We start from the raw sequence: 21,370 nt of genomic DNA, 5'->3' as shown, positions 1-21,370 counted from the left end.
TAATTCAGTGGTTTATCACAACTGCTACAGAAATATGATAATTCACACAGATTTTTAATATTACAGGAAAGTAATGAGTGCACTCATGAACTGTGCGTGTTCAGAGCTGTTTCTTGTTATATGCAAATTATATTCGTAGGACCCTATAATAGCCACTAGGGTCCAGAAAATAAAAGGTATTACTTAATATACAGGATTGGGAGGGAAATTAAATAATCTCTCCTCATTTGCAGCCAGCTAAAAAAAATATTGAAGTATGCAACTGTGAGGAATTTAAATGAAACAACACGGATTATGGTTTTAGTTTGGTTTTTTACCTGTTAATGGCCATAATATACTATAATGCTAGTTTAGTTAGCTAGTTATTTTTTGTAAACTAGGCTTATTTCTGACTGAATTTAAGTTTTAATTTAGATTCTCATGTTTAGCCTGTTTACCTCTTGCAGCATAACAGATTAATACACCAACACTTGATCTCAAACTCCCACAGGCTTGACATCCTTTTTTTTGTTCCAGAAGACGTTTCACTTTCCATCCAGAAAGCGTCATCATTTAATCTTCGTCTTACTGGAGTTTAACCTAATAGGGGCCCGCAGACAAAATCTTGCATAATCCCCTCAAATATCTAGAAATAGTCCTGCCAATGTGCACTGCAGGATACAGGCAGTCTCTTCCACATAATTCAACTTTCCCTGATATGACCCTGCCTCTCCACTAACTTAATATTTAGCGGAAAAACAACTTGGTGGCTTATTACTATAGTGGGCTCAGGTTCTTGGTGTCCCTACCCAGTTCTACACCTGTGTCCAGGAAGTATTCTAGTCAGGTGATGCAACCACCCCAGCTAGCTTCTTTTGATTTGGAGCAGCAATTACTGATTTTGTCAACCTATCACTAGAGGAGAATCCATCTATTATGCAGAGGAAACTAATTTCAGCCACTCTTACCCACAGTTCATGACCATAGATGATGGTGGGAACATTGACAGGTAAGCAGAGCAAAGCCTTTTGACTCAGCTCTAACTTTACCATGACAGAGCGATGCAGTCTTCATTAGTTTAGATGCCACACAATCTCTCTTAATGTCCCACTTTATTCTTCTTTCTTTCTTGTGAATAAACCCTGGAGATACTCAAACCCCTCCACTTGAGGAAGCACCTACCCCGAACTTAGAGGGCATTCCAGCATTTTTATTCATCATGGTCTCATATTTTGAAGTTGCTGATTTTCATCCCTGCTGCTTCACACTCAATGCCTGAATCCAAGGTTCAACTTCAAAACAGACTCTTCTCCACCACCCCTATAGGCAGGAGTGACTGAGGACGCTACCAGTCACCGATAGATCATGAACACATTTTTTTGCCAGAACATTCTTGAAGCAAATCTGAATCCATCTTCAAACATCTATAACCTTAGTCAAAACTGGACTGCTCGAAAGGACATTAATATGGAGCACAACTGTGAATCTACACTGAAAAAGTTGGAAAACAAAATAATCAAGGTTTTTGGAATTGGCTTGTCAAAATCCAGAACTCCATCCATCCATCTTCTTCTGCTTATCCGGGATTGGGCCATGGGGGCAGTAGCCTATGCAAGGAAGCTCAGTCAGCCGTCTCTCTCCCCACACTTCGTCTAGCTCATCTTTGGGGATCGCAAAGCGTTCCCAGACCAGCCGAGCGACATAGTCCCTCCAGCGTGTGCTGGGTCTTCCCCGGAGGGAGGCGTCCAGGAGGAGTCCTCACCTGATGCGTTGGGCCTCAACATCTGGCTCCTCTCGATCCAGAACTGAACTGCAAAAAACTGAGGCACCGTTTAAAAAAAGATTGGGTCAAAATTCCTCCGTAACAATGTGGGAGATGTATAAAGATGTATATGAAATGAAAGATGGATCTGCATACAACATGTAATTTAGACATATTAATGAAAAACAGATTAATCTTGCCACTGTTTTATTTACTTTTTTATGGACATTTTTACATTTAACATATACCTTTTGGAGAAATGAGGTGAGTCACATAATTACAATAAAAGGTGAAGCAAATGTGGGGGGTGGTGGTGGTTGGTGGGACTGTAGGGTTGGAACCTGGTTTCTTCTTGCACCAATGTATATGTTTAATAAAATCGTCTTTCCGTTTTATTGTTGAACTGCAGTATGGACAGTGATAATGCAGCTGCGGCCGACATCCCAGTCCACATCTGTGAATGGTGTATTCTTAAACATAAGCACATAGATATAAATATTATTATATAATCAGTTTTCCATTACAAATTGTCACTTAAAAATACAAATCCTGCATCAACAATGAAGTTCCAGCATGCACTACATGCACACACACAGGGAGAATGTTTTCAAACTTTACCTTCATGGCTAACAGCTCTGTTAAAATGAAGATCCATGTGTATCTGACATTTGTTCAACGGGGAGGGGTAGTAAACTGTAGGGCTGCAGAATGGACAGTGGTAGTTATTGCAGCATGATGTGCATCTGTGAAGTTGGGGCAAGGCCCTTCCTTTCTGGATTGTTATGTGTACCTAAAAAAGAGTGTTCAATTAGTCCAAGTTAATATTTTTACACTGTTTTACAGACAAAACTGGGCCAAAACCTAATAACGGACAAATATACATTTTCATCTTATGCACTGGATTAGCTAAATTTCTGTCCACAAAATATCTAAATATAGGCTATATAGTGATATAAATGTGAATAGTTATATAAACACACATAATGTATAATATGAATAAAAAGATAAGTTAAGATATTCCTTCAATTGTCCCACAATGGGGAAATCCACAGTTACAGCAGCAACTGCACAGTTGATTGAAGAGTAGCAATAACAAACAATATATGAACAATGAATTATTGGGACGAAAAAAATAACAACCCTAACAATAATAGTAAAAATATATAATCAATATAATAACCATGACATTATTTACAAGATTAATCTTGGTAATGATTGGTAATATACCAGAGATCATGTTCTTATTGCACATAATAAATGAAAAATATATATTGCAGACAATAGAAATTGTGCCACGTATTAGTAGTATTCATGCTACAAAATTAGTCATAAAATTGGAGCTAGTTCATGTTTATATATATATATATATATATATATATATATATATATATATATATATATATATATAAAAATAGGACCTTCATGCTTTTCTCATGTAATGTATCGTGGCAAATAGAGTCATTAACGTTAATTTCTCTGTCAAATTTAACTTAACAATATAGTTTGTGGATCATGTTAGGAATTTCACTGATTGATTAAATCACTTTTGCAGACCAATTAAGTGCCAATACATCTTGAAAAGAATACACAAAAAATGTGATTCACGGTAATACTCACACTCCGGTCGTCATCCATCTTGAGAAAAGGAGAAAAGAGCACGCTGCCGGAAAAAAACGAGAAGTCTCGATCTGAACTGTTGATTTAGTTGCAGTTATAAAGTAATCCAGTAGGGGGCTCTATGACGCCTAGAACTGCGGTTCAGATCTGCTGCTCAGATCTGCTGCCTCCGGGTCTGCAGCCATACCCTTCTCAAACCTGCCCGCTTCTCCCCTGGCAGTGCGAAAACACATGTGTGGTACCGTGTAAAGCCGCGCCGAGCCGTGCCGGGCTGAGCCGATACTAGTGGAAAAGTGCCATAAGTAACTTTCTCTGACCTCAGTTTTATCATACACTAGATGCAGTTATGGCAGAGTAATAAAACAAACACTTTTGAGCACAGCATTTGTAACTCAAAGTAAATTGGTTAAAGGACCAGGTTGGTTTTATATTGTTGTTTTTTTTTGTTTTTTTTTTCTTCACAGAAATACAAAAATGTACATTCATTTTTTTATGTTATCATACATGAGATTTGAACTCTCTTTTACTTGCAACCTCTTCATATTGATGCAGTATTCTCCTCAGAGCTGTAACTCACACATTGATAGTCAATCATGGTGATATTAAGGGATTCATATTCCCTATTTTCTCCCATATTGAGGCCCCTTCTGCATCTCAAGCCCCAGACAAGGAATGTGGTCTGTGTGATTTAGACAGGAGGAGGGCTACATTTCCCCCAAACACATCTGCTCTATAAAGTCACATCACACTGTATAAGTGTGCAATACTGGGGGCTGCTTTCCTCACAACTGTTGCCTTTTTTCATTATTCCTTGTGTATTTTCCTAAGAGAAACATATCCACAATCAAGTCCAAAACAAGGATGCAGCGGTTCAGTGAAAGTTGTGTGTACAGTGTATAGATGAGTCAGTGTTTCAGGAAAAACTTCAAAGAAGGATAAAATACCTGCTGCCCACTCCAGATACACTCCTATGTTTCTTGTGTTTGATACTAGGAATATTTGAGGGGAATTGTTGTGATAAAAACTTCCATCTGTTTTCCAACACCAGGACTTTTCATTTCTCCCGATGGAATATGCATTTAAACATTGTCCATCTCTGGCAATACTTTTGTATGCGACTCCAACTTCACATGAATCTGAATCACATTCAACCTCCCAGTAATGACGACCAGTCAAACCCTCTTCACACAGCACTTGAGTTGCATCAAATCTGTCTGGATTAGAATCATACATTTGCTTCACATTGATATATGATGCCGTTTGTTTGGCGGCAATGATCTGTTTTCCAGCGGTATTCCGGTCCAGCGTAAGATCACAGGCATCTGCAATCAGGACAGAAAGGATTGTTCCAGATATTTTACCATTGTAGTTTGTAAATACATAACGATCAAAGAAGAGTAATCAGGATAGACTATTATTAACATGGTTATCACTTCGAAAATATACACTGACATGGAATAATAGCTTAAAATTAATGTGACAAGTCTCCAACACTTGAAAACCTATTTGCAACATGTGTACACATCACACCAAAGACCAAAAGATAATTATGTTCTCACATTGTCTTAGGAGCTTCAGATCGACCCAGCATTCTTCATTATGCTCCACACTAATGACATATAAAGAAATAAAAGGTAAAACAAGAAATACACTGTCATAAAGTGGCTTGTGATATTTTTGTTCATTTACACATTATTTTTATTGTATTGGTTTATCCAGCTTTACATCTCTATGGATAATGGGTAAAAATCACATCCATTATTGTAATTTAGATAAGATGTAAAATACTTGAGGTTCTCCAGACTGCAGCGTGAATCCTCCTGTATTTCAGTCAGCAGTTTGATGTGTTGATCAGTGAGGTAGTTGAAGCTCAGGTCCAGCTCTCTGAGCTTGCAGTGGTCAGACCTCAGAGCCGACGCCACAGAGGAACATTCATCTCCTGTCACTTTACAGAAGGACAACCTACAGGAAGAATAACAATAAATAATAACAAAACAAAACAGAATTTTAGAAAAATTTACATTTAAAAAATAATGCTCTTCATTAACAATTAAAAATAACATAACTTATTGAGTTTAAAACTGGTTTTTAAGCTGCTGGTTCTCAATTGGTCAGAATATTTTAAAATATATGTTCAATTATTTATTTTATTTTTATGAACTTACAAAATGCAAAGTGGGTGAACATAAGTACTATGTAATTCAAATGAATATTTGAAGTGAGCAGCCTTTGCCTTCAAAACACAACCAACTCGTCTACATACACTTGCAAAACGTCCGGTATTTTGTAGGATCATAGTCAGCTGTAACAACTCTCTGGGGCTGGGACAGGCAGGAAGTGGAATGAAGAGGTAGCAGTTAAGTTGACAGAGTCCCATTGGCTCCATAGAGTCTTGGTGGAGACTGTGGCCAGAGCAAGGGAGGGGCTGGGAGCCACCATAGTTCCCTGCTATGACCAAGCACCAGGGAAGGACCAGAGGCAACTTGTTCACAATGAAATGAAAGCAGTGGTGGAGGAGGAGAAGTGCCTGGACTAGATAGGAACAAGTTGTGGAAAGGAAGATCACAAGGACTGACCTGTGGTGGGCAGAGCCACACCACATAAAGTTCCTTGTCGGGGCCTCTATGCTGTCCTCCCCGTCCCCTGCATTGCTGGGGCTTGAGTGATTCACCGCCATCACCCTCTGCCAGAAGAAGGGGACCTTGGAACATATCTTAAGCCGCGACCCAAAACCTTGGCTGAAGGCAGGTACTGCGGGCGCCAACACCACACTCAGAACTCACATCCTTTTGCTATCAAACAAGACCAAATATATCATCATGCTGGAGCCAACAGTGCCTTTGGAGGAGGCTTTTGAGCGGAAGAGGAGCAAGTACCAGGACATAGTCAGGACTGCCACAGACAAGGCTGGAAGGCTAGGTGCTTCCCTGCTGAACTAGGGTGCAGAGACTTTGCAGCACAGTCCCTCTGCAGGCAGCTGCTAATAGCACAGAGGCAGCAGAGAAGACCTCCAGATGGCTCTGGATAAAACGAGCAGATCTGTGTGTGAGCTGCCAGAGCACATGCTGCAGCTTGATCAACATAGACAGGGTCGCCTGAGTAAGGGTGTCTGAGGTTTGAGAGAACTGAAACAACCAGTGACCTCAAGATACTGTACATCACTGATTATGTGCTGTCCATGACCAAAATAAGGTTGTGGAAGACAGTTTAATATCGGAAATCCCAACAAGACAACGCAGTTCTACTGCATTGGTAATGTCTCTCTTAGGCATAGATCTCAAAGGAAACGGGGGTCAAGATTTACTATTCAAGCTCTTTTGAAGAAGAAAAACAGGCAGTCCCACCCTCTGATCATCCCACTGCTGCTTCCACATGTCTGTCTGGATATCTGGTAGATGCCTGCTGACATCAGTCCCGCCCTCTGACTCCCTCAGTGTCTGCTGTCTACATCTGCTATATAGTCATCCCTATAGTGCACCAGTTAGCCATTGCGTCTGTGTCTCTCCTTTCTCTGTTCTTCATTCCTTCTGTCTGTTCTCTTCCCTGATCTGCCCAGCTGGCCTCTGGCAGAAGGGTCCCCCCTTATGATCCATGTCCTGCTCAAGGTTTCTTCCCTCCCAAAGGGGAGTTTTTTATTCCCACTGTTTGGCTTAAGGTTTTTCTTCCACAAGGGGAGTTTTTACCTGACAGCGTTTGTTATGTTTATGTTATAATCGCTTGGGGGTCATGTTCTGGGTCTCTGGAAAGCGCTTAGAGACAACTTCTGTTGTAATAGATGCTATATAAATAAAATTTTATTTAATTGAACATGACCCCAAGAGCCCTGATCCTAACAAACAGTCTGTCGGGGGTTACATAAAGAAACAAAAAGGAGTTCAGGAGGTCTACAAAGAATATCTGTGGTTAGTTCTCCAAGGTATTTGGAACAACCTATACTGAGCTGAATTCCTCAGCTTGGGTTGGGTGCAAGTGTATTTAGTAAAATTGATGCTAGTTTAAAGGGGAAAGGTTGTTGTAGCAAATATTGATTTGATTTATATAGAGGGGAATAAAAAACGGTGTGTACGCCATCTTGTAGCTTCCAATTAATTTAATCCACCAATGTGCTGCAGCTGCCACTTTTGTATGTCACCCTGTGCTCTATATGTTACCCACTGTGGTCCCCACTTTTTGTGATCTACAGTTCAAGTAAAGTGTGCATATGCAAAAATGATAATAAATCCAATCAAGGGGGGGTCACGTGAGGCGATCAGCTAGTATGGCAGCCTGAAAGGGAACTCCGGCGATGGAAGCAGTATAATACGCGAATACGTGAGATATGGGAACTTATTGAACTTTCTGTAATTGTAACATCGACAAGTAACCCAACAAGATGCCTAACCAAACGAAGTTAACTTGCGTCTCTACAAGGAACAGCTCAAACGCGACATCCAGATCCGGACTAGCTCACAGTGCTAATGCTAACCAGCCTGCAGAGCCCAGCGAACCCGACATTGGCAATGCCTCGCTGTCTGCGGATATTGCTAAAATATATGCACTGCTCAAAGAAACATCAGGGAAACAAGAGGAAAAACTCAGCATCATAGAGCGAACAACCACAGCTGTTGAAAGCAAGATAGCAGAGCTGACGACACGGATCGGTGATGTGGAGGGCAGACTGGACTTTCTGGAGGATGCTAATAAGGCGTTGGTAAACGACCCCCCGGCCACCAAGACCGAAGTTGATCAACTCCGCCGCAAAATTGACGACCTAGAAAACAGGAGCAGGCGTAACAACTTACGGTTTGTCGGTTTCCCTGAGGGAAGTGAAGGCCGCGACATTCTGCATTTTTTGCGCCAAACCATCCCACAACTCCTGCATTTGGACTTTCCCGGAGGAGTTGAGATCGACCGGGCGCACAGGACCGCCGCCAGACGCCGACCAGACGGGGGACTCCTTCCGCGGCCCATCATCGCCAGGTTTCTCCGGTTCCAGGACAGAGAGAGGATTGCTACAGCAGCGCGTAAGGCAGGGAGAGTGACATGGAACGGTCACCACATCATGGTCTTCCCGGATTATTCCAGATCGGTGGTGGAGATGCGCTCCAAGTTTAATCAATGCAAGCAGCTTCTGCACGACCGAGGCGTCAAATTCTCACTCATGTATCCCGCCGTGCTGGTAATAAAAACAACTGACGGCCGACGCGAGTTTGAAGACCCGAAGAAAGCTGCCAACTTCATCCACTCTCTCCCAGCAACCGCGGGTTCCTCATAGAAGATCTAACCAGCGGTGGTGAGGTCTCACTCTGATGTACTTTATCCATTCTGTTTGGCTGAACTCTTACAGCACCTTACTGAGCAAGATCGTTCAGAGATTGCTGCATGTTATTCTATCAGAAACGTTTCCTTTGATAATTTTTTGAGGTTATCCCAGTCTCACTTAAATATTGTAATGAGATTTACTGCTACACAGCCGTCTTTCTGGAAAGCTGTGGCTGTCAGTGCTCATGGACCTAAGTGGTTTTTTTTTTCTTGTTGTGGTCGCGCAGCTTAAGCGCACCGGGGTGAAGTTTTCTTTTGATCACCCGAATTTTGCTTTTGTGTTCTTTGAGCAGCCCCTGCTGGACACTTTAAGTTATATTTCTTCTTTTTTATTTGTTTATAATCATATGGAGATACACATGCCACTCACTTGGCACATATTTGGATGGTTCTATTATTTAAAGATTATCTTCAATATCTTTTAAAATGGCAGGAGACAATAGACATGGATTGAATTTTATGACATGGAATATAAGGGGAATACACCATCCTATAAAGAAAAAGAAAATTATGTCATTCATTAAGTCCCAGAAATGTGATGTGGTGCTCTTACAGGAGACTCACTTGTTGCCAGAGGAGGTTAAAAAGCTGTGCTGGGGCTGGGTGGGTCAAGTTTTTGCTTCATGCGGGAGCAGCAGAAGTAGGGGAGTCGTGACTTTACTCAACAAACGATTACAATTTAAGTGTCTTAAAGAACTAAGAGATGAAGCTGGTCGTTATGTACTGTTACTATCTGTGGTTCAAGGTCAAACATTAATCATAGCGAATGTGTACGCTCCAAATATATATGACCCTGCTTTCTTCGGAAAACTTGAATTTGATCTAAACAGTCTTGGGAATTATCCAATTATCATGGGGGGAGATTTTAACTTAGTATTAGATCATGTGTTAGACCGGAGCCCTCCTGCCTCTCAGGCAGATAGGGCTGCTCGGGTGCTATGGGATATGTGCAGAGACTATGGGTTTGTAGATGTTTGGCGGTTACTACATCCTTCCGAGAAAGATTATACCTTTTACTCATCCCCCCATGGTACTTTATCAAGAATAGACTTCTTTCTTATCTCCAATTCTATCACTTCCTCTATAGTTTCCTCCACTATTGGTAACACACTCCTCTCGGACCATGCTCCTGTATTTTTCCGCTTGCTTCCCGTTAAAAAAACTCTGCTTGCCTCTAGATGGCGACTTAACTCTAGCCTTCTATTGGATTTGGATTTTAAAGAATATCTAACAGCTCAAATTATCTTTTACAAGGAGACTAACTTGCCCTCTGCGCCCTCTGCTGGCATAATATGGGAAACCCTTAAGGCTTTCATCAGGGGCTGCATCATACGGCATGCTTCCTTTAAAAAAGAAGACAAGCATTATCAAGCAGAAGGAGCTGGAAAATAAACTTAACATAGCAGAGAGAGCGTTTAAACAAAAAACATCCTCTGCCCATCTAACTACCCTTACCAGGCTCAAATATGAATTGAACACCATTCTAACACGTAAAGCCGAATTTGCATTGTTCAGGGCTCGACAAAATTTTTTTGAGGAGGGGGACAAAGCTGGTCGTTTGCTGGCTAGATACATTAAGCAGAAAGAGGCACTAAGCTCCATATCAGCTTTAAGAGTTCAAGGTGATTTGCTGATAACAGACCCAGAGGAGATAAATAAAGCGTTTAGGGATTTCTATATCAAACTCTACTCTTCTGAAACCCAAGCAGGTGCGCAGGAGATAGGCGCTTTTCTCACTCCTCTTGGCCTTCCCACACTGTCAAAGGACCAGATGACTTTGCTTGATCAGCCTATTACATTGGAGGAAATAGCGGCTGCGATTAAAAACCTCCCTTCTGGCAAGGCCCCTGGCCCTGACGGCTACACAGCCGAGTTTTATAAAGTCTATGTAGAGGAACTTTCCCCACTATTACTAGATATGTATAACGAGGCTAAAGACAGGGGCAGACTACCGCCCACTCTATCTGTCGCTGTCATATCCCTAATACTTAAAAAGGATAAGGACCCTCTTGACTGTAAAAACTACAGACCAATTAGTCTGATTGGGTGCGATAGTAAAATTTTAGCTAAAATCCTTGCAGCCCGTCTCACCAAAGTGATCACCACATTGGTACACCCAGATCAAGTGGGCTTTATACGCTCCCGGAGCTCAGCTGACAACTTCAGACGTTTAATTAATATAATGTGGTCCTCAGGTAGCGAACTCTCCCCTGCAGCTGCTCTTTCCATTGATGCGCAGAAAGCTTTTGACAGGGTTGAATGACAGTTTCTGTTCTACACCCTAGAATCCTTTGGCTTCGGCACTGAATTCCTGGGATGGATTAAGCTTTTGTACACTCAACCCAGAGCATCAGTTCTGACTAACAGCACTCTCTCCCAACCATTTGAACTCGGCAGGGGCACAAGACAGGGCTGCCCGCTCAGCCCTCTTCTCTTCGCATTAGCACTCGAGCCCCTCGCTGCAGCTTTACGCAAAGACCCTAACTTCCCTGGCATTCAGATAGGTGATTCCTCACACAAATTAATGATGTATGCAGATGACACATATATATATATATATGTCTAAATGGAATAAGTGGATAACCTATATTGAGAGATTAGACAGAAGTCCAATTCATACATAGCCTTGTGTACCATTGCCATATATGTTAACCATCTCAATTTTATTTATGTTATCTATTTCTTATTGTTATCCTTTTTTTTTTTTTAATCTGTTTTACTTTTATTTTTTTTTATTTATTTATTTTATTTACTTACTTAATTTATTTTTTGTTTGTTTTCACATATTCCTAGCTCAGTTATAGTCTTTCTTCATTCTATCTTTCATTGGATTTGGAATTGAGCTGATGTAATTTCCTAAGGGGTTGCTCTTTCTGTTGGTGTGATGTTGTTCCTTGCTGTTCGTCTTGATGAAAAATGATAATAAAACTATGAATCTCAAAAAAATAAATCCAATCAAGACTTGTTTTTTGCTCTTATTTTTGTGGAAATCCAAGGCTTTTGCACCAAAAGTGATTAAGACATTTTTATTGTTCTGACCTTAGTGTCTCTAAGACACAATGTTGGTTGATCAGGGCCTTACAGAGCTCCATCAGTCCTGAGGCGTACAGGTCGTTGTAGCTCAGGTCCAACTCTCTGAGAGGGGAAGGTCTGGAGTTCAGGGCCGATGCCAGTATCTCACACCCTTTCACGGTTAGTTTGTTATGACTGAGACTGCATGGAAAATATAGAAACATAATTTAATTGCTGAACATTTATTACTACGGAAAATGAGAGACTCACATGTCACTTTATTGGGCAGACCTCCACCACAATACAAAGCCAAGATGTCCATTCAAACAATAAGCAATTGGTTCTAAAGGGCCTAAACTCTGCCAGTTCATACCAGGTCACGAGCTCAGGCAACATCTTACCATTCCTCTATGGTCCAACTTTGGAGAGCTCATGTATATTGTAGCCTCAATTTACTGTTCTTAGCTAACAACAGTGTGGTCTCCTGTGCTTATTATAACGCATCTGTTGCACATTTAGAGATGGTTTTCTGCTCACCTTGGGTTTTTATTGCTGTCTCTATTCTACCATAAAATATTTTCTCATAGTGGCCGATTATTTTTTTAAGAAAATTCTCTGTAAACACGGTGGTTGCATGTAAAAACACTTGCTTCTCGGCCCCTAAAATACTTGCATAAATGTATTAATCTTGCTGCTGTGTAATTGCTTTATATATATTTTACACATTCACTCATACAAAATGAAGCAACATTGTTTAAATTACCTCAGTGCCTTCAGTTTACAGTTTGCACTCGTCAGTGACCCTGAGAGGACCTCCATCTCTGTATCGTCAAAGTTGGTGTAACTCAGCTCCACCTCTAGCAGATTGGATGGTTTGACTGTAAAGGCAGTTGCCAGCTCCTTGCAGATTTTGGAGATTCCAGGATTTCGGTTCAGTCTTTTGATGCAGAAAGAATAAAATAATTTCAAATAAATATACATATACTCGATACAAAGACACACACATACATATATATATATATACGGTATGTATACACACACATACACACACACACACACACATTATACACATACGTAGCGCAAAGTGAACCTCTACTACATTGTTGACATTTTATCTGACACTTTATCTCACAATCTCTGATTTATACACTCAAAGTCTCCATGGATTGATACAATGTCAATATACAAGTCTGGGTCAGCTCTTAGTGTTTTATTTTAAAAATGGATCAGATTCATGGTATTAACCATTAATATGTGTGCAGACAAAGTAAAAAACAAAAAAAAATGGATCAGATTCTCTAAGTTCTTCTTGTGTCTGCCCTCTGGGCAATTTGATCTAACATTTGTAAATTGTTGCAATTCAGTTGTGACAGAAAGATCAGCAGGTATCTTTCGAAGAACAAAGTGGACAGTTGCCTCAAGGATGCTTCTGAAAACACAGCAAAACACTTCTTGTGGTACCACTGTCATTGAAGAGTGTGGCCCAGATTCACATTTTCTCTAATCACAGTGCTTCTGTGCCTGGTGGGACCCAGAGATTACAGTTCACATGTAAGTGTTGTGTGGGAATAGCTTGACTGAAACTGACCTGAGTTTCTCCAGTTTAGGGCTGTTTAGCCCAACCGCAGTCATGGAGTATAATGAGTCTGTACGCATATCACTCAACTCCAACTCTCTCAGATTGGAGATGAGAGGATAACTAACTGGTTCCAGTTTAGTTAGTAGTTCTGATGGTGAATCTCCCGAGAGACTGCAAAAATACAAGAGGAAAAAAAATAAAAACTTGTCACAAGTGATAGTTGCAGTTAAAGTCTAAACAAAGCAATTAACATCATGTTCCACTCCTTGTTCTGAGCACCTGCCGTGATTTTAACATTAGTTTTAAGAACTGAGAAAATTTGACTGAACACACACACATACATATGTATATATTGAAGTATTTTAAAATAACTAAAATGTTGTCAAAGCAATAGCAAGTCAACACTCATTGCGTTTTTGATCATTTCTGAAATGGCAGACAATATTTTGGTAGTTCCACCGTACCCTGCAAGGATGTAATTCAAATCTGCATCATACTTCATATAAAACTCATATACAGTAAAACATCAGCAACATTTTTGAGATGACAACTGGTTATAATCTAAGACAAAGACAGAACACACTCTTTACCCTCCCAGTGTGGAAAATACAAGGTTGTGGTCTAAAAATCTTAAGTACAGAGGATCAGTGTGTCAGTATGGCTGTGAATTGTGTGCAAATATCCCTACATCAGAATTCACGGTTTTTGATAGTGTTTATTACTTCTGCAGCTTTCCCTACAGAGTACATGCATGATATTTTGGACAGTTCACACAAGTTGCTTTTTTTACTAACCTGAAAGCTTCTAGTTTACACTGAATGTTTATCAGTGCACTAGTCAGGATCTCAACACCATCATCAATAAATATATTGTTTACCAGGTGCAGTTGAGTTAGTACAGAGTTTGGCATCTGGAGTGCAGAAGAAATAGTTCCACAAGTCCAAGGGTTTAGATTCACACCTGAGATTCTGCAACAGTCAAGAGAAACAACCCTCCAAAATTAGACACCGTTAAAGAGCATATTGCAGGTTGGAGACCCCTGTGAATCAATGTGTAGGAAAATAATGTAGGAACTGAATTTTCATTGAAATACGCATAAATATATACTACAGTGACCTCCGGAGTTGTTTTTGTGAGAGTATTTTACTTCCGCATCTGAAAAAGTTGAACCGGAAGTGACGTGACATCAGGGAGCGCGGTGAATTCAACAATAGGAAAAATAATGGATCTTAATGTTAGTTGTGACACTGAAGAGGTTGTGAATGTGTATTCACACCAATATGACAGGCCACAGCCTTATAATTACGAAACCCGTTAGGCCCCCCACGTTCTTTTGATTGACAGCTGAAACTCGCTTTTTAAAAGGCTGATTTATGGCTCCGCGTTACACCAACGCAGACCCTACGGCGTAGGTTACGCGGCGACGCACAGAACGCTGCGTGCGCCGCGTACCCTACACCGTAGGCTACGCCGTCGATTTTACGCTGAACCATAAATCCGCCTTTATTCACTGCAGCACTCCTGCTCCGTGCTCCTGAAAGAAACTCCGAAAATAACTCCTTAAAAACGGGTGAGTACTTGTAATCTGTCTACGTTTGTACTTTCTAAACAGAAAACAGGCTTATTATCTTCTCTTTTTTCTGATTAAAAGCATCCGAAATAGCCGGGTATTTTTAAAACCGAATACTTCCCCCCCTTCGTTTATAAAAAATGAGTATCCACATTACATCGTTGTTAAAAAAAAAAAAAAACCTTCCACACATAAACGAAGATCTGCGTTTTCGACCACATTTATAAGCATTCCAAACCTGTAGATCATCTGGTCATCCGGCCTCCGGGCCGCCTCTGCGGCGCAGCTCCCCGGGAGCGGCGCCTCATTCTCGGGTAACGAGCTGGAGTCCCCCCGGTGTCCGCCGCGGAGCTGCCGCGTTAATCGACGCAGCCCAGCTGCAGCCCAGCTGCAGCCCTACTGCGCGTCGCCGCGTACCCTACGGCGTAGGCTCCGCGTCGGTGTAACGGTGTCAAGAGCAAAGACCATTTATTTAATAAATAGCTTGGAGGACAGATGGTGGATCATCTGCAGTTCTGGATCGCACGTTAGACGTCAGACTCAGAGCAGATTTGTTGTTGTTTTGGAGCATAATGGCTACGTTCACACTGCAGTCCTTAATGCTCAATTCCGATTTTTTCCCATATCCGATTTTTTTGTGTGGCTGTTCACATTATCTTTTAAAATGTGTCCTATATCCGACTCGAGTGTGAACGCATCGCGGCCCTGAACTGACCCGCATGCGCAGAGGCGTGTGATGATGACAATGATGGATTTGCATCCAACAGGTGCCTGTGAACTGCCAATTATCCATCAAGCTCCACAATTATCATGTTAACATTAAATCAGATAGATTTGTCAAGGACATTTCTCTTGCATCTCTAACATTGTGCGGGCATGAATTCTCAGAGTTTTGCGGGAGTGGGCGGGAGCGGATGTAAACACTGCGGGCGGGAGTGGAACACACACGTTGCGGGTGCGGGTAATGGTCAGAAATGCAGCGGGAGCGGGATGAAGAAAACAGTCCCGCTATCGCAGGGCTCTAGCTCCGCTCCTCGGAGTGTCAGCTCTGCTCTCCGGCGTTCAGCTGGGTTTATCACCTAACACATGGTCCAGCTCGTTGTAAAACGGGCAGGTTATGCGACCACGACCACTTCGCTGATTTGAATCATGGCTTCTTTATTTAGTAATATGCTTAAATTCAGCAGGTTGTCTCGTCTGATCTGAGGTCGTATAAAGAGGTGAGCGGTGGGGAGGGGAGGAGGAGAGGCGGGGGCGGCCCGGAGGAACCCCCGCCGTCTCCCGTTTCTCCCCCGCGGCTCGGGGCTCTGCGTGTGACGTCAAAGTCGCATTCATTCTGACCTGGCTGTTCACACTGAGGTCGCATTGTAAAACATCAGACCTGTATCCGATTTAGAACCACATATGGAAGCGACCTGAATCTGATTTGAAAAGATCAGATTCCATGTGACTTGTGCTGTTCACACTGTCATAAACAAATCAGATCTGAGTCACATATGAGCAAAAAACTGTTCTGCTCTCTGTCTCTGTCTACACGCATGTACATAAACAGAGTTTTCAAAAATCTTCACTTTGCCCGGAGTTTTTTTAAACATTCGTTTATTTGCGTTTTCATGTGGATGACAGGTCCAAACGTAGGAAAATATCTTCGGTTTAGCAGATACCCGGCTACGTGTGTACGGGGTCTGGGCAGTCAGATGGGGCAGCTGTGGAGACTGCTCCCTGGTGTGACGTCATATGACGCGGTGTTCGAAAAAAAAAGCGTTTGTACGAGCTTGGCTAAAATCAGCCACTTTTTCCTCTGAATACGTGCCCTTATGTCTTGTAAAACATATTAAATCCTACATTAACTTCTCACATAGTCATTTTCACATAAGGTCAGGTATCATTTTTGAAAAAATTCTAACCTGCAATATGCTCTTTAAACAAACAAATAATTACATAAAAATATCAGGCAAAAGTGAAAAGATGTGCTTAAGTGATTTATTTTTTAACATAAAGTCCAAAATAATGATTTCACCAGTACAGATATAAGACTTAAATCAACCAACTCACCTTACTTTTCTACTGTTCCTCATCGCTGGTAGAAGCCTAAATTTGCCTTGTAGTTTTGGCCTGAACTTCAACAGGTCGAATTCCTCCAGAGGTGTAGTGGACATGAGAATGGAATCTGCCAAAGCTGAACACTGAACAGGGGACAGATGTGTTTCTGGACTCTGATTTGGTGCAAGATACCGCTGGACAGCATCATGTATGGCAGTGTCCTTCAGCTCAACCAGGCAGTGGACAAGGTTCAGGCATCTTTCAGGTGAGCAGTCATTTAGATCCATTTCTGTTAGACTCTTCACGATCTCCTCAACAACTTCAGAGTGTTCCTCTGTCTGCTGAATCAGGCCGTAAAGCAGTTCTTGTGTTGACTGTAAGGACAAACCAATTAGGAACCTGAGGAACATGTCCAGTTCCCCTCCGGTTCTCTGAGCTGAATTACATATTGTAAGTTCCACCAAGGATTGTAATGGGATATTAACTGGATCTTCATCCAAGACAGACTCAAGATCCTCCTCAGTTCCTCCCTGCACAAAGTTCTTGAGGATTGGGGACTCGATGGATTTTCTTGCTAGACTTCGGTACACAAAGAGAGCTGAAAAATACTCCTGGATTGTCAAATGCACGAAGCAGTAGAGTTTCTTGGTATTGAACACACTCTCCACTTTGAATATCGCTGTACAGAATCCACAGTAGACTCCAGCTTTGTCCATGTCAATGCCGTACTTTTTCAGATCTTCCCCACTGAAGATGATTTCACCTTTTTCCAGCTTTTCAAATGCCATCCTGCCTAATCTGGAGATGAACTCCTCATTTGACTTGAAGATCTCCTCTGCTTCAGTCTTCTCTTCCTCGTCGTATTTGTCAGTAGCAACCGTCATCTGGATGAGAAAGAAGTGCGAGAACATCTCCGTGAGAGTTGTCGGTGTCTTTATGGTTTCATCTTGAATGTTGCCTGATTTTAAAAGCAAATACTCAAGAACTTTTGAGGCAATCCAGCAGAAGATGGGGATGTGACACATGATGTATAAGCTCCGTGACATGGTGATGAGGTTGATGATTCTTTCAGCAACGTCCTTGTCCTCAACTCTGTTCCTGAAGTAGAGAATCTTTTGTGGATCATTAAAACCTCTGACCTCTGTCCAAAGGTAAACATACTCTCGAGGGATACGTTGAACTGCTCCTGGTCTTGATGTTATCCAGACAAGTGCAGAAGGAAGAAGATGCTCTCGGATAAGGTTGGTCACCAGAGTGTCCACTGAGGATTTCTTTGAGGGCTCTGAGAGTCTTTTGGTGTCTTTGAATTTCAGTTTCAGCTGACTTTCATCGAGACCATCAAAAATGAACAGGACTTTGTACGTTTTTATTTCAGAAAATATTATTGCTGGTGCTTTGTCACTAAGCTGTGGATGGAATTCCCTCACTAGTTCCTCAAGGCTGAACTCCTCATCTATGACCAGATTCAGCTCCCTGAATGGAAACATGAAAATGAAGTCCAAGTCCTGATTGGCACGACCGTCAGCCCAGTCAAGAATGAACTTCTTCACAGAGACAGTTTTTCCAATTCCAGCTATTCCCTTGGTCATCACAGTCCTGATGGTTTTCACTTGTCTTTCGTCTCGCTTAGATGATGCCGTGTTTTCTGGAGTGGTGTTAAAGATATTATTGCAGTTGATTTTAATCTCCTCTCCTGTTTGGTTCCTTGATTTATCTTCAATTTCCCAAATCTCATGTTGTTTATTGATATCTTCATTCTCTCCTTGAACAATGTGAAGCTCTGTGTAAATCTTGTCCAGTGGTTTTTCATCGTCACGAGATTTTCCGGTGCCTTCAAGCTGCCACGAACACTTTTCCCTCAAATATTCTTTGTTCCTTTTGATGACTTCTTTGATGAAATCTTCTGTTGCAAGTAAAAAAAAATTAATCCATTCAATTTTTTTTGGTTTGTTTTGAGACAGGTTTTACAGTTTACTATTTTAGCAAAATTTCTACCTTTTTTCTACACTTGAAATTGTTTACATTAAACCATCAATCAGTACGATTTTCCAACGAAATATGCTGGAAACAATTGGATCTGTGGTTTTTAATATTGACGACAGGCAATGTTCTTAGTGTGGGATCAAGTTATCTTTCTATTTCATCATTCATGTTAAAGAGAGACTAGTAAATAAACTTGACATACTAGGACTTATCTCAGGATGAATTTCTTGGAGGATTCTGTAGAAGGCAGATTTAGATTTTGTACACGTGGTAGTGCTGAAGATTTCCCTCATCCCATCCTGCGCCACACTTTCACTCTTGATTCGGTTGTACATCTCTTTATGGATAACTCCCCTCTGAAGCATCAGATCTGCTATCCGCATCACTTCAGTAATGTTCTGAATGAGATCAGCCCTGTTGTTGTCCACCCAGTCAGCTTCTGTGAAAACAAAACTCTAACATGTCATGGCATTTCATAGCAGTACTCTCATACTTATCCAAGTTATCTATAAAAAGCCATGGGGCAAATCATTGCACAACAAAACATCCAAGAACCTATACTTTTAGTGTTTTGGCGGTAACCTATTGCGTCAGTTCCTGTTTGTTGTTTGCCGTCTGTTACCATTTGCACAGGCTCCAATTCCTTAAGTCTCTCTCCAAATCTCTTTAATCTAAGCTTGTTTTCTGGTAAAATAATACTACATCTTGTAAACTTCTATTTTCAATTGCGCACCACGTCTTCAACCCACTCATTAATAGAACATGGATCTAGTAATCGGACACCATTTGTCAAAAATCAACTTGTTAAGGAGACATTCACCGTCCTTAGTTGATAATCCCCTTGCATAGCTTGAAGAGCTGTTTATCTCCGCCACACTTCTGTTGCCAAAATGCGTGCGCATGTCTACGTCATCATTGTTTACAAACACAAAAAGGGTCTACTGCAGCATAAAGTCTGTGGACATTAGCAGCAGCGGCTGATGCCTCGTGTCCATCTACAATCAAGGTTAATCCTCAGTTTATAAAGAAAAACTCACCTTTTTGCTCTGCAGCGTATGATTCCGAATCAGACAGGCAAGGGCTGATAAAAGACAAACACAAGTAAGGTGACTTATAATTTGTTAACTAAACCTTAATTAGAATGAAAATAAATGTGAACACCTTTATTGGAGTGATAATGAAATCTCACCTCGGGTTATGAACGCCTGCAAACGTGTACTCGTTTGCCAGACTTTCACTGAAGTCATTTTGTTCTGAGGAAGTGAATCCAGCTTGGCTGCATGGAGTCTCATTCACCGATCTTGCTTCAAGATGTTCCCCTTTGTCCTGCAGAGTCTGTCTTTGGAGGAGAGGAGAATGTTCTGTGTCGGAAACTTCCTCTTTCTTTTGGTTTGTTTTGTTGTCTCTCTTTGTTTTGTCTCTTCTGAGGGAAGAGCATTGGCTCCCCATGTTGTTATTTCTCCAGTTCCTGCTCAGCGACTCAGCTGTGGAAGAAAGAAAGACATGTCATGATCAGTCTTTTGCTTTTTGTCCAGTACTTATATCTGTCAGTAGCAAACTTATTGCGTTATTGCTACTTAGCCCCTGCTGATCAGTTCTAGTTGATCATTTTATGGGAAAGATTTCATACTACTACTACCACTACTGCTACTACTACTACTACTACTACTACTATTACTACTACTACTGCTACTACTACTACTACTACTACTACTACTACTGTCATTTAGCAGGCACCTTTTATCCAAAGCGACTTACTTCTGAGAGAACAACGGTACTAACCTGACTTTTTTCTTAAACTGACATTTGTATTCATATTCACATACTAAACGAGAAAGATACAATGTAATATTATCTTTTACCTTGTGCCTTGTACCTTGTACAGGTCCTGCAGCGGGAGACGAGGCCATGGTGTACAACTTCCTTTAAGTGTGTCAGCAGCATGGATCTATTATATAACGGTTAGCAGCTTGTGCGAAAAAACGGATGTAGTGAACTGGGTTGACCCTGCTCACTTCCTGGCTGTGTGTGTGTGTGCGTGTGTCCATGCGTGGATGTTTAGGAAAAGAAGAAAACAAAAAGAGTTACGGCTGGGACACCTCAACCCGACGGCCGACTGTAGGCTGAGAAACTGCGGTCAAGTCAGCTGTCATTCGTACTTGCGTGGTCAAATCAGCCGCTCCTAAATTTCATGTGCGCTCATATTTCAGTCTTTACGGCAAATGAATGAATGCGGCTCAAAAACAGAAAGATAAGAAGTACTGAGTTTGAGATAATGCAGATTTTTTTTTTTCATATATTTCTTTCATCACCTTGATTACACCCATGCTTCCACCATAATATTTACACAGTATTACTATAAAAGAAAAAGATGAAACACAAGAATTATTTTTTATAGTCTCTGCCACACAGAACCTGAAGTAAAAAAAAAGAAAAAAGTGTTTCATCCTTTTCTTTTATAGTAAGAGTGTGTAAATATTACGATGGAAGTATGGGTGTAATCAAAGTAATGAAAGAAATATAT

The 21,370-nt window shown here is 41.2% G+C and overlaps 1 protein-coding gene across 2 annotated transcripts; it reads right to left on the bottom strand.

Moving 5' to 3' along the window:
* Positions 1-1,179: 1,179 nt before the first annotated feature.
* On the bottom strand, positions 1,180-20,950 carry LOC133421821 (NLR family CARD domain-containing protein 3-like). 2 transcript variants are annotated; one of them, XM_061711598.1, is made up of 16 exons: positions 20,709-20,950; positions 20,036-20,330; positions 19,884-19,927; positions 19,049-19,285; positions 16,876-18,766; positions 14,045-14,218; positions 13,260-13,421; positions 12,435-12,608; positions 11,699-11,872; positions 5,147-5,320; positions 4,918-4,967; positions 4,590-4,680; positions 3,359-3,401; positions 2,360-2,531; positions 2,023-2,211; positions 1,180-1,799 (listed from the first exon to the last, which is right to left on the bottom strand). In XM_061711598.1, exons 1-16 carry the CDS (start codon positions 20,788-20,790, stop codon positions 1,738-1,740), a joined length of 4,014 nt encoding a protein of 1,337 aa, XP_061567582.1. In that variant the 5' UTR covers positions 20,791-20,950; the 3' UTR covers positions 1,180-1,737. The 2 variants fall into 2 exon arrangements, with proteins under 2 accessions (XP_061567582.1, XP_061567583.1); XM_061711599.1 differs by lacking the exons at positions 1,180-1,799; positions 2,023-2,211 and having other exon boundaries at positions 2,438-2,531; positions 3,359-4,680.
* Between the last annotated feature and the right edge of the window lie 420 nt (positions 20,951-21,370).

This window comes from Cololabis saira, chromosome 21 (assembly GCF_033807715.1).
Source record: "Cololabis saira isolate AMF1-May2022 chromosome 21, fColSai1.1, whole genome shotgun sequence".
In the NCBI taxonomy this organism is placed as follows: Eukaryota; Metazoa; Chordata; class Actinopteri; order Beloniformes; family Belonidae; genus Cololabis; species Cololabis saira.
Note: the sequence above shows the minus strand (reverse complement) of the source record. Positions and strands in the feature narration are given on the sequence as shown.